At 44.8% G+C, this 13,706-nt stretch overlaps 1 protein-coding gene across 3 annotated transcripts in view; it reads left to right on the top strand.

Annotated features, from left to right (window-relative positions):
• Positions 1-13,706, top strand: part of CACNG7 (calcium voltage-gated channel auxiliary subunit gamma 7) — a 79,588-nt gene that overhangs the window by 59,748 nt on the left and 6,134 nt on the right. For all 3 annotated transcript variants that reach the window (XM_075605352.1, XM_075605353.1, XM_075605354.1), the window contains exons 3-4: positions 9,477-9,563; positions 13,210-13,350. In XM_075605352.1, coding sequence (XP_075461467.1) covers positions 9,477-9,563; positions 13,210-13,350 — 228 coding nt within the window. The remainder of the gene's footprint in view (positions 1-9,476; positions 9,564-13,209; positions 13,351-13,706) is intronic.

Raw genomic sequence — 13,706 nt, 5'->3', positions numbered from 1 at the left:
GATAATATACTGTACTGATATATTTTATATAAAATAGGGATTATAGCCCATCTGCGACTCTTTTCAAACCCCCCCTTTCACCATCGATATGAATAAAAATGGCCACCAGCCACGCGCAGAGAGACTGCTAAAAAGGCCTGCACCACAGGCGGCATTCGAAGCGTGACTCAAGGAAGCCAACAAGGTATGTGCAGGGGAGGAGGAGGATCTGAGGAGAAGAAGTGGTGAGAGCGGGAGACAAAACTTTGATACCTAGCTGTACCTCCCCCCTCCACGTTCCCTCACAACCCCTGCCACACCCGCCTCCCACCCTTCTTGGGCCTTGGAAAAACGAAAAAATGGCCACTAGAAGAAAAAAACAGAGAAGGCCGACATAATTGCAAGAACGGGGTGAGGGATGCCTAAAGGGAACAACGAATGCCCACGACAGACCCCCAGAGACAGCAGATGGAACATCGAGGACCTCATGTAAACCACTACTAAAGAATACGGACGGGTCCTGAGGTGGGGAGGAGGAGTGGAGGTGAAACAGCAGATCTTACATCTCCTAAAATCTGGGTGAGTGCCACCCCCTCCCCTGACCCATGCCCGGAACCAGAATAGGTAATCCCAAAGATTACACTATAACTGCAGGGGACCTAATATTATTCCTGCCACTCTGATAACACCACTTCAGGGACACAGGGCCTGAACATAGAAGAAACCTCTTAGGAGAAAAAGAACAAAGGCCTCACAGGGGAATAAGTGACTGAAGCCCAGACCACACAAGCTGAGAACAGAAATATAAAGTAAACCTCTGATCTTTACATTGGCTGGATAAGAGGGTATGGGGAGAAATGTCGTCGGAAGGCCAACATGTGTGATAAGGAGAAATGGAAAGCAGGTGATATTCCATGCTCCACAATACTCACAGACTCACAAAATGGAGTGTAATTGCTGACTATTAACTAGAATGCAGCCATGTTACCCAAAGCTGACCCACACAAAAGTACAAAAAAGACGAGAAGGGAAATCCAAACGGAAATTTGTCAATAAAGATCATTCTGATTCTGTCATAGTAAGATTTTATGGAGAAATTTGTCAATAAACTATCATAAACCATGAAACCTCCAAAAATGATAAAAAGGAAAGAAGGAGTTAGGATGGAGGAAAATGAGAGGAGAGGGACATAAGATTAAAACCATAGTCAACTGAATGCTAATTTAAGTGTGACTCAATGTGAGGCGATCACCAGACAAGCCATAAAAAGCATAGCACCTCTACTAGACTCAAAATTAAAGACTATCCAAAAAACATTAGAAGTTCCAACAACAACTGGGATCACATAGCCATTGAATCCAAGAATTGGAACAGCGAACCAGCGACTCAGAAGAGAAGATAGGCAGTATGCAAAAAGAGATTGGCCTAATCAGTAAAAACCTGTGTAAGGGAGGCTCTCGTGTAACCACAACTAAAGAATACGGGCGGATCTACTGGACGACCAGGAAAACAGACAGAGAAGGAATAATCTCAGATTTGTTGGAATACCAGAAGGAATATCTGGAAAACATCTGTTCCCACACATATCACATACCATACTGTACCTAGTATCCTGGAAGTTGCCACAGGAGAAGACTGTATCAAACTAGAGAGAGATGCCACCAGATAGGCCCCCAAAAAAGGAGGCAAAGGACAGATCAAGAATGGTAAATGCTAGATTCCTGGACTTTTCGGAGAGAAAACACTAATTTGTTAACAAAAGTACCTCGCATATTCAAAGTTTACACCTCACATTCCAATAAGAATACATATCTCATATCAAGAATGGAATACGAAAAGGTAATTCAGGGTAAGATAGAAGCCAATAGATCCTTTAACAATTTTAAATTCTTCACATTTTGAAATATGTCAGGAAAATTATTAGTAAATCTAACTAATCTGGCTTTTATACCCAGTGTAATACTGCCAATTAAAGATGTGAAAATCAGCAGATTCACTAAAACTCCACAGATATTACAGGTATTTGAGAAATTCTATAAGACAGACAGTGGATGATGCCACGAAGGAGAATGCAGAAAATGGGAGGAGTGGCCCAGTGAGCAAAGACTCTGACTGGCACTGAGTTTGAAGCAGGGGAACCTGGTTCCTTGTGACCTTGGGCAAGTCACGTTATCTCCCTGTGCCTCAGGCACCAAAAACGTAGATTGTAAGCTCCATGGGGCAGGAACCTGTGCCTGCAAAATGTGTCTGTAAAGAGCTACGTAAAACTAGCAGCTCTATACATGAACATGCTATTATTATTAAAATAGAAATCTATTTTGGCAAAATGTGAGCTTGAGTACAAAGATGGGATGTACTGCTTCAGAATTCTTATAAAGAGAACTAATGAAATGGAGACATGCAAAGGAAGAAGTACTGCACCGACACACTTTATTCGAGCAAATACCCAGTATGTACCTGGCAGATACCTGGAATGCGCCGCTCCTCACCTCTGACAAGCCCCGTTGCGTTTGCCTTCCCAGCCTGGGTTCATGCCTGGCTGACGGGCGGCTGATCTGTTAAATGATAATGATAAGGATTTAATAGGCTGCAATGCTTCGCGTGTCTACCAGATGGCATAAATTCATGAATTGTAATGCAGTATATATATATATACTGTGCAGTATTGCAGCCAGTGGGAATAAAATGCTTAAATCCCTGCATGGAAAATACCTCAATGCACTCGGGCAGAAAACAGTCACAAACCTCAATACACCCGGGTATACCCGAATTCGTGGGACTAGCCAAGCTCGAATAAAGTGTGTCGCCAGTGTAAAAGGTAAGAAGCAAAAAAAAGAACAAAGAGAGAAGACTTCTTTTGAATATGCACTCAGTCCCAGACATTTTCAAAGATGCAAGTATTATAAAAGTTCAGAAAGGAAAGCAAAGCCAAGAGTGGTATATGCACGGAAAGCAGAATCTACTATGGAGAAACAGAATGCTCCGCAATGTGCAGGTCAGTTGTTTGTACAGTATGTGTAATTCAAATCAAATTGATTAAGCGTATAGTAAAATAAGTAGTGCTAACGTGACGATGTGTGAGACATTGAGATCCCCTAAACAAAGACACAAATGGAAAAAGGTATAACAATCAATAAAAACCCAGTTAGTAGTTAAAATATCTGGTCAGTAGGGAGCTCACTAGGTATAGGGAAACTCAAAGCAGACCAATAGTAAGATAGTGACCCCCCATGGATATACATCCGCATATAAGTATATGCAGAGACGGGTGTAAGGTAGCAATTATTTATAGTAAGTTGCATACTCGAGACAAAGTAGGATGAATGTCAGAGTCTATAGCATAATTACAGTATGTTACCATAAAAAAAACACCACAGTATTAGGTGGTAATGGCAGGTGAGCCCCATAAGATTTCAAATAACAATGTCCTGCAGTGTTGCCCAAAATATCAATCGATCTGACATGGCAGGGCTCTGTCAGTCAATTATTGACATACTAGCTGAGAGACCCGGCGTTGCCCGGGATGTAAATGCGTAATAGGTAGTAGGGTGTGAGGGTGTGTGAGGCGGCGGGTGGGTAGTGAGTGCTGGCTGTGGGTCGGGGTCCTGCTAGGGTGTGAGGCGGCGGGTGTGTGGCGAGTGCGGGCGACAGCTGGTCAGTGATATTGTTGCGTAGGGGCAGGATGCGGCAGGTGTGTGTCGAGTGTGTAGGGTGGGTGAGAGGTGGCGGGTGTGTGTCGAGTGTGGCGGGTGTCTGTTGAGTGCGTGCGGCGGCTGTGTGGCGCAGGGGTGTGAGCGGTGGGCGGGTGAAAGGCAGAAGTGCGGGTGGGCGAAAGGCAGAGGCGGGAGGGTGGATGATAGGCGTTGAAGGAGGGGAGGTGAGGTCGGAGGGGTGGTGAGGGGAGGTGAAGGGGGGCGGAGGGGAGGTCGGAGGGGAGGTGAGGATGGGTGGTGAGGGGGGGGGGTGGTGGGGGATGGTAAGGGGAGGTGAAGGGGGGGGTGGAGGGGAGGTGAAGCGGGGGTGGAGGGGAGGTGAAGGGGGGGTGGAGGGGACGTGAAGCGGGGGTTGGAGGGGAGGTGAAGCGGGGGTTGGAGGGGAGGTGAAGCGGGGGTGGAGGGGAGGTGAAGCGGGGGTGGAGGGGAGGTGAAGGGGGGTTGGAGGGGAGGTGAAGCGGGGGTGGAGGGGAGGTGAAGGGGGGGTTGGAGGGGAGGTGAAGGGGGGTTGGAGGGGAGGTGAAGCAGGGGTGGAGGGGAGGTGAAGGGGGGTTGGAGGGGAGGTGAAGGGGGGTTGGAGTGGAGGTGAAGGGGGGGGGTGGAGGGGAGGTGAAGGGGGGGGTGGAGGGGAGGTGAAGGGGAGGTGAAGGGGGGGGTGGAGGGAAGGTGAAGGGGGGGGTGGAGGGGAGGTGAAGGGGGGGGTGGAGGGGAGGTGAAGGGGGGGGTGGAGGGGAGGTGAAGGGGGGGGGTGGAGGGGAGGGTGATGGGGAGGTGAAGGGGGGGTGGAGGGGATGTGGAAGGGAGGGGAAGTGTAGTGAGGGGTGGGTGAGGGGAGGTGAAGGCCGCTCACTCACCCGTCCGGTCGCTCCCACGTGGATCTAGGGGCGCTGTGTCCTGGGCGCTCGCTCGCTCCGCTTCCCCGCTGACTGTAGGTCCAATGAGATTGCCGCTAGGGACACGGGGAGGGGCACAGGGAGACACATACAGACCCGGACACATAGGACACTTTCAGAAATATATAGTAGATAAGAGGTCATACCCTCCCACACCACTGGTATCTAAGCGTATATATGCAGAGATTCTACAGGTGTAAGGTAGCAGCGGTTATATAATGAATTACATACTAGAATCATAGTGGGTCAATTGCCAGAGTCTGGAGCATAGTTGTGTTGCCATAAAGAATGGGACAGTATCATGCGGTCAGTGATAACTGGGATTCCTTTGGGAAAGACAATGCCAGTAACTAGGTATAGACTAGTGATGTCTCAGAAGAAAAAACTGAGGATCAGAGAAAGGACTTCGAGAGCATGCTGAAAGAAGTTTTATAGTTTGCAATGAACATGAGTAGATTTATGGATGTGAATACAGTATACACGTTCTGTGGCAGCGATGACACGTTCCGAAAACAAAGGAGACAATTATTGTTATCTTTCTTGTTCAAATACAGAGAAGGGAGGGAAGGGGGAAAGGAGAGGATGTAGGGGAGGGAGAGAATGGAGGGGCACACACACACAAAGACACACATACAGACATAGACACACGCAGCCCCGATCCAGCCAATGACATGACCCTCCCTTAATAGCCGCCCCCCCCCCTCCAACCTGCTTCTGCTTTAAAATTACTGCAGGACAGCCGATCGCTCATGCTTGGTAAGGCCGAGTCCATGCTGCCTGCTGGCTCGCTGAGGCGCGCTGAGGCGCAGGGAAAGCGAGTACCGTCAGCGGGCCTTCAGGGGGCGGGCCGGGGGCGGGCGCGTCACTGGCCGGGGGCGGGCCAGTGACGTCACGGAGCTGGTTCGCCCTCATTGGGCGAACCGCTCACGTGACCGGCCTGTCTCGCCAGCAAGCGGGGGAATTTTAAATTCCCCTAAGACCTGCGCTTCCGCAAGCGCGCGGAAGCGCAGGTGAGCCCCTACTAAAGCCACTCTAATTGCGGCTGTAGGGGCTCAGTGCTGAGTAGGAGCGCGCCTCAGCGCGCTTCCGCCAGCAAGCAGTTAACATGGCCGAGGCCTAAGTTGGTGACGTCACCGCTCTCAAGCATGAGCGAGCTCAACAGCAGCGTGGCCACAGCCTAACTGTAAATCAAATGTTACACACCGAAATAACAGGCACAGCGCAAATAATTGTACGCCACCTATATTTCTGCATTACCTACTGTAACCACCTCTAAATCGACCCCCAAGTACCGAATGAGAAAAAGTTGCAGGTCAGTGACAGTTCAAAACATCTAATTATAAGTCTTGTGGTAAAATACTCATAATTCACACATGATTTAAAGGGTAAGCGATCTTCAAAGGGAGTGAATCCTTGGCAAGTAAGAAGCTATTTAAAGAGATACCAAAGGAAGGTTTTATAAGGCATTGCAAACAGGTTTATAGCTGTTAATTTTATGTATCCACTTCATGTTGCATCTCTGTGCATTACTGGATTAAGGAGGCTTGTGTTGCAGGAGCACTGATTGTGCCAGTTAGAAATTTGAGGACTGTTTATATGAGGTTACTTGGTGTAATATTCTAGTGAGATATATCATAAATTGGTCCTTTAGCAGGCATTGTGTGTTTATGTTGATAAGGGTTAATGTGGCAGTATCCTTAATACTTTGGAAATCAGCATTAAATGTAGGGAAATAGTTAGCATCTTTCAGCACATTGACACCGTACATTTTGTTAAACTATGTTAAGTTGCAACTTAATTCAAAAGAGAAATAGCAATATTAAATACCTGTTCAGGTTTGTGCAAAATCTGTAAGTTTTGTGATGTTTATTACATTTATGTTATATTTATTTACAGATGTTTGTAGAAAACTGGTTCGGTGTATTTTTTATCCTTCAATTTAGGACATAATGGCCATGATCTATGCCCAACGCCATGACAACTGTCCAGATCCCAAATCAGTCTGTTAAAGAAGAGTTGTCAAACCTACGGATCTATAACATTTGGAGGAGATCAGATATACATAACTAAATTGTATAAATCAGAGTACGTGCTTTAAGCATTCACTAAGTGTGTATGCACTGGCCTATGTTTTATATAACATAGCAGTGGGTCAGAGACATACTAGTTAGGAGAAAGCCAATGGAAGAGCACGTTAGGTGAGTTTGTTTATATAATATATAGTATCCCTCCATCATATCCCTTTTCTGCAATGTGACTTTTCTTTGGTTTGTGTCAGTAGGTTTTCCTCACTTGGCTGTCCGACTGTGTATATGTCTGTCATTCTCCTTAGTGATGGCTGGTAAACATATTAAATGTGTATATTATTAAAACCGTTACACTATATGTATGCATAAGAAAATGACAATTGTACATTAGTTCAGGGAGATGTTGTATCAGTATAGAAAATTCATTCACCAGCAAAGCTTTTAAAGAAAATGCAAGTAAGAACATTAAGCAATTTATGGTGACATTGTATGTTGTATCTCCCCGGTGCATCTTACCCCACACATGGTATATTACACTATAACCTTTACCCCACACATGGTATATTACACTATATCCCCAGTGTTAAGGATTATTTCCTGCTGTGCTCAGTAAAATTACAGTATACAGTTACATGACACTCAGTCACATTCAGTGCTTGTATAAGTATTGCCTTGCCCCTTTAAAAGTAAAATTAGTTTTATCTAAACTTTTAGATGTGCTGTCCATTTCCCTGTACATAGACAACACATATTTGCATTTAGCTCTTTTTTTGCTAACACAAAGGTTTTAAAATTAGCAGCACGTTGATAGAGGGCCCTGTTCACATTTATTTGCATTTTGTTCCAGTGATACATTATTGGATGTTGTTACCTACAGGTGCAGCGTATTCAGTATCAGTTGCAAGTTGGGATGATCTTAAAGCTGCAGTTCAAGCTGATGTTTAAAAATATATATATATATATATTTTTTCCCCCATTCAATATGTGCATCAATACAATTTGCACACTGACAAGTGATTAGCTAAGCTACAGATCGATCTGTTCTCCTGTAATCGATCGCTTGCTCAGGGTTATTTAATTCAGTTCTTGCACAGCATTCTGGGCAATGTACTCCTGGAATATGATTGACTATGTAGTTATTAGATACAATTGGTGCACTGCTAGAGAGAGGGCGGGACTCAAGAGCCAGAGCCTGTCAGAAGGGAAAGGGGGCTGTCACTCTGGAAATGCTTCCTACATTAGAAACATAAAAAATTTCTTTAAAACATTTTTTTTTAATGCTACAAGTATTTTCTCATAGTACAGAATTGATTTATCAAAAAATACACACGTGCAGGATATTGCTTGAACTGCTGCTTTAATTTCTGACTTGAACGTGAGATACAACGTAATGATCTATGTTTCAGCTGCTGTATGATGTAAGCTGCTGCTCTCTGTTGCAATCAGTATAAATATAACATGACACGTGCCATTGTTTGTAAATGATTTCTAACTCATTTATATGTATCAAATTGTCTAACATCATATATGAACTTACACGATTTATTGCCAGTACTAATACTGCTGTATTATTTCTACTAGTTTAGTCATGGTTACAGGCAGTCCTCGGTTATCCAACACAATGCGTTACTCAAAATGGCGTTGGATAGCGAAACGTCTTAAAGCGAAACACGTTTTCCCATAGGAACACTGTTTAAATGAAAGGTTCCGTTCCTGAAGGCACTTTTAATGCTAAAATACACAAAATATTTTACGCAGGCAATAAGATATGCAGCACACACATAAATTATATAGTGTATATACTGTATTATATATATATAATATAACATAATATATCATGTAATTTAATAATATAATATATTATAAAGTATAATATTATATTATATGATATATATATTATATACACATAAACAACTTTGCAAAGCATCGTAAGAGCGTTGGATAAGCCATTTGTAAAAATGAATATAGGTATGTATTGCATAGCGTTGGATAAGCCATTTTGGCGTTGTAAAAATGAATATAGGTATGTATTGCATAGCGTTGGATAAGCCATTCGTTGTAAAGCGAAGCGTTGTAAAACGAGGACTGCCTGTATATTGTCATGTTTATACTGTTATACTTTATTAATGTTTACCAAAGGGGCTTCGGTTATGACTAATACTTTGTACAACTTCACTTTTAACACTTGCATCACTCAATTCTCTATTGGATATGTACAGTATATGCACTGACGGTTCGCCACCTGAACCACGTGTAAGTTTGCTGTGTCTGATCTTTTCTTTGATACGCCTTGTACCTAGTGGTTGAAGTACCATACAATAAGCAGGGGTCCTGGGCTTCATCACACAAGAGCACAATCCTTTTAAATATATTTGCAATGCTATTAAGATTAGATTGTGTAAATATTGTGCTATATTTGTATTAAAAGAACAGAGATGGGTAGGTCCCCTTTACAATGTCTGAAAATAAAAAAAAGCAGTGTTCTCCTTGTCACGTACTGAACATGTGCGCATGTGACTTGTATATGGGACACGGGTTATTACACACAGCTATCAAGGTGATTCGCTTTTCTCCAGACATGGACCCACAAATTAACAATATCTTCTCTCAATCCGTCCCAATATACCATCTACCATGGACAGCACACTTATGAGCAAGTGGCTTATATGTGCAACCAGGGTTAATACACACAGCCAACAAACTGCCTCCCCCTTTCTCCTTTGCAAGGTACTTCAAATTAGTTCATATTCACCCTTACCCATACTCCGTTACAATATATATTTACCTGTGGCTCACTGTAAGTAAATAATGAGTGATTGTGCCATTAGAAATATTATGCTTCATTTTTTTTTTTTTTTTTCTAGGTCAAGAAAAGGGTAGGTGTGTTGCATCTGAATTTTTCCACGGGCCGGATACAGACATTGTGACGGAAAACACTGCAAACATACTCAGTAAGTTCCATAATGTCAACATTCTTATTGTACATCCGAAATGATCTTGAGTACATCAAAAAAAACCTTACATTAAAGGAGCAATGAAAAAATAAATATATAAAAAATATATATATATATATTAATATAGAATTGAAGCAGGGGATCTCTGGAACTGAGCCACGTTAATTTCACCTCCGGAGATCCCTACTTCCGGAGATATTTACCTCCGAAATAGCTGCTGCGGCTCAGCAAGCGGGGCTTTCAGGTTTGAAGCTCTCGCGTCACATGGACCAATAGGAAGCCGCAGCGATGACGTCACGGCTTCCTATTGGCCCAGTAGAAGATGTGAATGCGTAATGCTAAAGACCAATAACAGGAGAATGGTGCTAAGAAATAAAAGGATACTTGAGGAGGGACCCCCAAGAATGATACTTGATTGAAGACAGGTACTGGGTATAGGGTCCTGGATGGTAAACTCACTAATAAAGTGAGACTAGTATACACAATAACACCAGGGACCGTCAGCATATGAATATCCCTAGATTGTACCAAATGTCCTGAGATCCATAATAAGGAAACATGTAGCAAGCAAATACTGTAACTCACTTGAGTGCTGCAACGTCCACGTAGTCCAAAGATAAGGGGTCCTGAGGTGTGCCTCCGTCCGGTGAATGAAACATAGAGAAAGAGGAAAAATGGCAGAGTAATACAACAAGTATCCAAATGGAGATAAACAGGAGAGTGCGTTTCCCATCAAAAATTATTTATGGGTCATGGAGACAAAAAAGGGCAAAGAGTAGCACCACCAACGTTTCACGCTTCACAGAGCGCTTTATCAAGGTATAAACCAAGATAAAGCGCTCTGTGAAGCGTGAAACATTGGTGGGCTAATCTTCAGGGCCGCCAACAGAGGGGGACAGAGGGTACTGGCCTCCCGGGCCCCGTGAGTCAGGGGGGCCCGGGCGGCCGGGCCCCCTGCGCGGCCGGGCCCCCTGCGCGGCCATGCCCGTTAAATTAAAAAAAAATTTTTTTTGAATGGTGGCGATTCACCGCGCGCATGCACAGGGCAAGCAGGGTGTCCGGCCTGCTGCCTGTGGGTCCGCCTGCTGCCTGTGGGTCCACCCTCCTTCTCCATCCCCGCCCACCCTCCCCCCCGCTCCCAACGTGGGACGGAGGTGAAGTTCCAATTGAGATTCCCCTGTGTGCACGCCCCAACCCAACTTCCCCCGCGTGCCCCAACCCAACTTCCCCCGCATGCGCATCCTGCACCGGGCATTAGCCCGCCAGTCTCGCCAGCCACTCCCCGAGCCCACCACTCGCGCCCGTGCTCCCCTCCCACCCGGGCAGCCGCCGCGGGGATATCTGGGACAGGGGGGACACTCTGAGCAGCAGGTCTCCTGTCTGTCACTGCCTCCCGGCACCGCTCTCACACAACCCTCCCCCAGCTCCCCAAAGGACAACCTGCCGCCGTCTGCTCCTCCAAGGCACCGCTGCATACCTCACGGCTCTTAGTGGCTCAGGCTAAAGCTCCCCGCCAAAAATAAGCCCAGGTGGGGAGTCGAAAACAGCTGACCACTGCCATTCTGGCCCCTCTGACTGCGCCCTCAACAACATCTCTGGCGAGAGGGCAGGTGTACGGACCCCCGCGGTGCCGCCAGGCTGCTACCGAGCCCTCCCCCGTGGCCTGCCCCCTTCACGCAGTACTGCCAGCCACCGGCCCTGCCCCCCACAGAACTGATCACCCCCCCCCCCCCCCACAGCAATGGGCTCCGCCGCCCCCCCCCAGTACAGCCAGTAACTGCCCTCTCCCCCCACCCCCCCCCAAAACAACCAGCCCCCCGCCACCATGCCTGACCTGAGACCACCCCCCAGGTAAGTCTGATTTTTATATATTTTGGGGGGGGGGGGGGAGTTGGGGTATTTTTAATATGTATCGGGGGGGGGCTGGGGTGTTTTATATATATATTGGGGGGGCTGGGGTATTTTATATATGTATTGGGGGGCTGGGGTATTTTATATATGTATTGGGGGGGCTGGGGTATTTTATATATGTATTGCGGGGGCTGTGGTATTTTATATATGTATTGCGGGGGCTGGGGTATTTTATATATGTATTGCGGGGGCTGGGGTATTTTATATATGTATTGGGGTTGGGGTTGGGGTATTTTTATATTGGTATTGGGGGGGTTGGGGTATTTTTTTTATATGTATTGGGGGGGTTGGGGTATTTTTTTTATGTATTGGGGGGGGGGGGTTGTAGTGCTCTGCCATTTTTCCTCTTTCTCTATTGGCCCAGTATCCTGATTCAGGCAATATTTTTTTGAGTCAAGAAGTATTTTAGTTTCTTCTTTACTGTGTGTTTTTAACATTTCCTTTAAGAACTTATGTCAGATAGTGACTGTCCTGTTTGGGAAAAGTTCTATCCTGCTGGTGTTTACTTTTAGTTTCTGATATATTGAATCTGTTGGGATGTATGTGGTCTGAAGGGCATGTTTCGTTTTGCCATCATACTGTGGATCGTATTGGTGCATTTCCTAAATTTGATAATACGTACAAGATTACTGGATTTCCAGGCGAAGGATCCTTGTACATTGATCTTATTGTTTTGAGCGGCAGGACTGTGAATATATGTTGGCGCATTTTGCATTTCTTTTGATTGCAGGGCTGTGTTCCCATTTGTTTCTGTTGCCTGATTAGATCTCAGTCTGTTTCTAGTAAGCATGTTAGAGAGGGTGGGTGGGTGTCTGTAGACTTTTATGGGTGGCCAAAACTTTCAACTTCTTCAAAGAAATAATTGTAATGTAGATCTTTAATAATACCCTTGAGGTGTGTGAGACACGTGTTATAGGGTATAACTAGAAATATCAGTTTAGTTTCCATTTTTTCTTTGTATTTGAAAAAAATGTTTTGCTGATGTTTGTATGGCTGATATTGCTCAGTCTATTTGACAGGAAGGATGGCCTTGCTTCATAGTCTTTACAGAGAGATTTCAGGTGTTTGCCCCTTGTGTTGGTGACTAAGCAAATCATGTGATATCCTTAGGTCCAGCTACAAATGACAGATGTCCAGTGTGAATGGAATGAAAGCTGGTTTGATTTAAATATATGTAACCATTTTATGTTATTGTGATTGTAGTATCTAAGAAATTAACTGAAGTAGTGGAATTTTCCAAGATCAGCCTTCTAGAAGGGTGGAAGCTGCTAAAGTCCTTATGAAACAGAGTGATTATTCACCTTCTGTCAAGATGATTAATATTGAAGCTATGTTTCTGTATCAAGCTTTATGGTATTGTTTTTTCAGAAAGTCTTTGTCTAGACTGGCCCTTCCACCTCTTTTGCATCCCTATGTATCCAGCAGGCCCTTCTTTGTCCTTTCCTTAAACCCTACTGAGCAATAAAAAGTCCATCTAAAGATCCCTGTTGCCTCGGGTAGAACAACACAAAGATGAGATGATTATGGGATCATAAGGAAATAGAAACCACAGAGTCACAATTCACAATACACAGTACAGTGGCAATCGTTAAATCTAAACTTGTTTACACTGTAAGGCAGTCGACTTGAAATTGTTAGGGTAATATTTGTAATTGTGCATTTTCTTACGTGATGTGATTTTGGGTGGCATGGCATCTTTAATAAAGTGTTTGTATTTTGCTGTTTAATGCAGAGACCATCCGCAGTGCCACTCCTTTTCCTATGGTAAGCCTTTTTCTTGTATTTACGGCCTTCGTAATCAGTAATATTGGGCATATCCGGCCGCAGAGGACCATATTGGCTTTCGTTTCTGGAATCTTCTTTATACTGTCAGGTAAGCTCATAAAAAACAATTGAAGGAGGGTTAGAGGACACACTTGAAGGTATAGACGGGAACTACAGTCTGTTTATTGTTATACGTATTAAAGTGGCAATCCAAGCTCTTTTTTTATTTTTTTTACCCAGGATTGAAACAGGTGGTCTCCGGAGCTGAGCCCCATTCATTTCAGTTCTGGAGACCCCCTGCTTCTGAAGATACTTACCTCTGCAGTAGGTGCCGGTAGCCACTCTGCTTGGCTACCAGGGATAATGTAATGGCTGCTGTTCAAAGATCCCGCGCCCTGCTGGCCAATAGGAGGCCATGATGTCATCAGATTCAGCTTCCGATTGGCCCGCGTGATGCGGTAGCTT

Source organism: Ascaphus truei, chromosome 6 (assembly GCF_040206685.1).
Source record: "Ascaphus truei isolate aAscTru1 chromosome 6, aAscTru1.hap1, whole genome shotgun sequence".
Taxonomy (NCBI): domain Eukaryota; kingdom Metazoa; phylum Chordata; class Amphibia; order Anura; family Ascaphidae; genus Ascaphus; species Ascaphus truei.
This window is presented reverse-complemented; position numbering and strand designations above follow the sequence as displayed.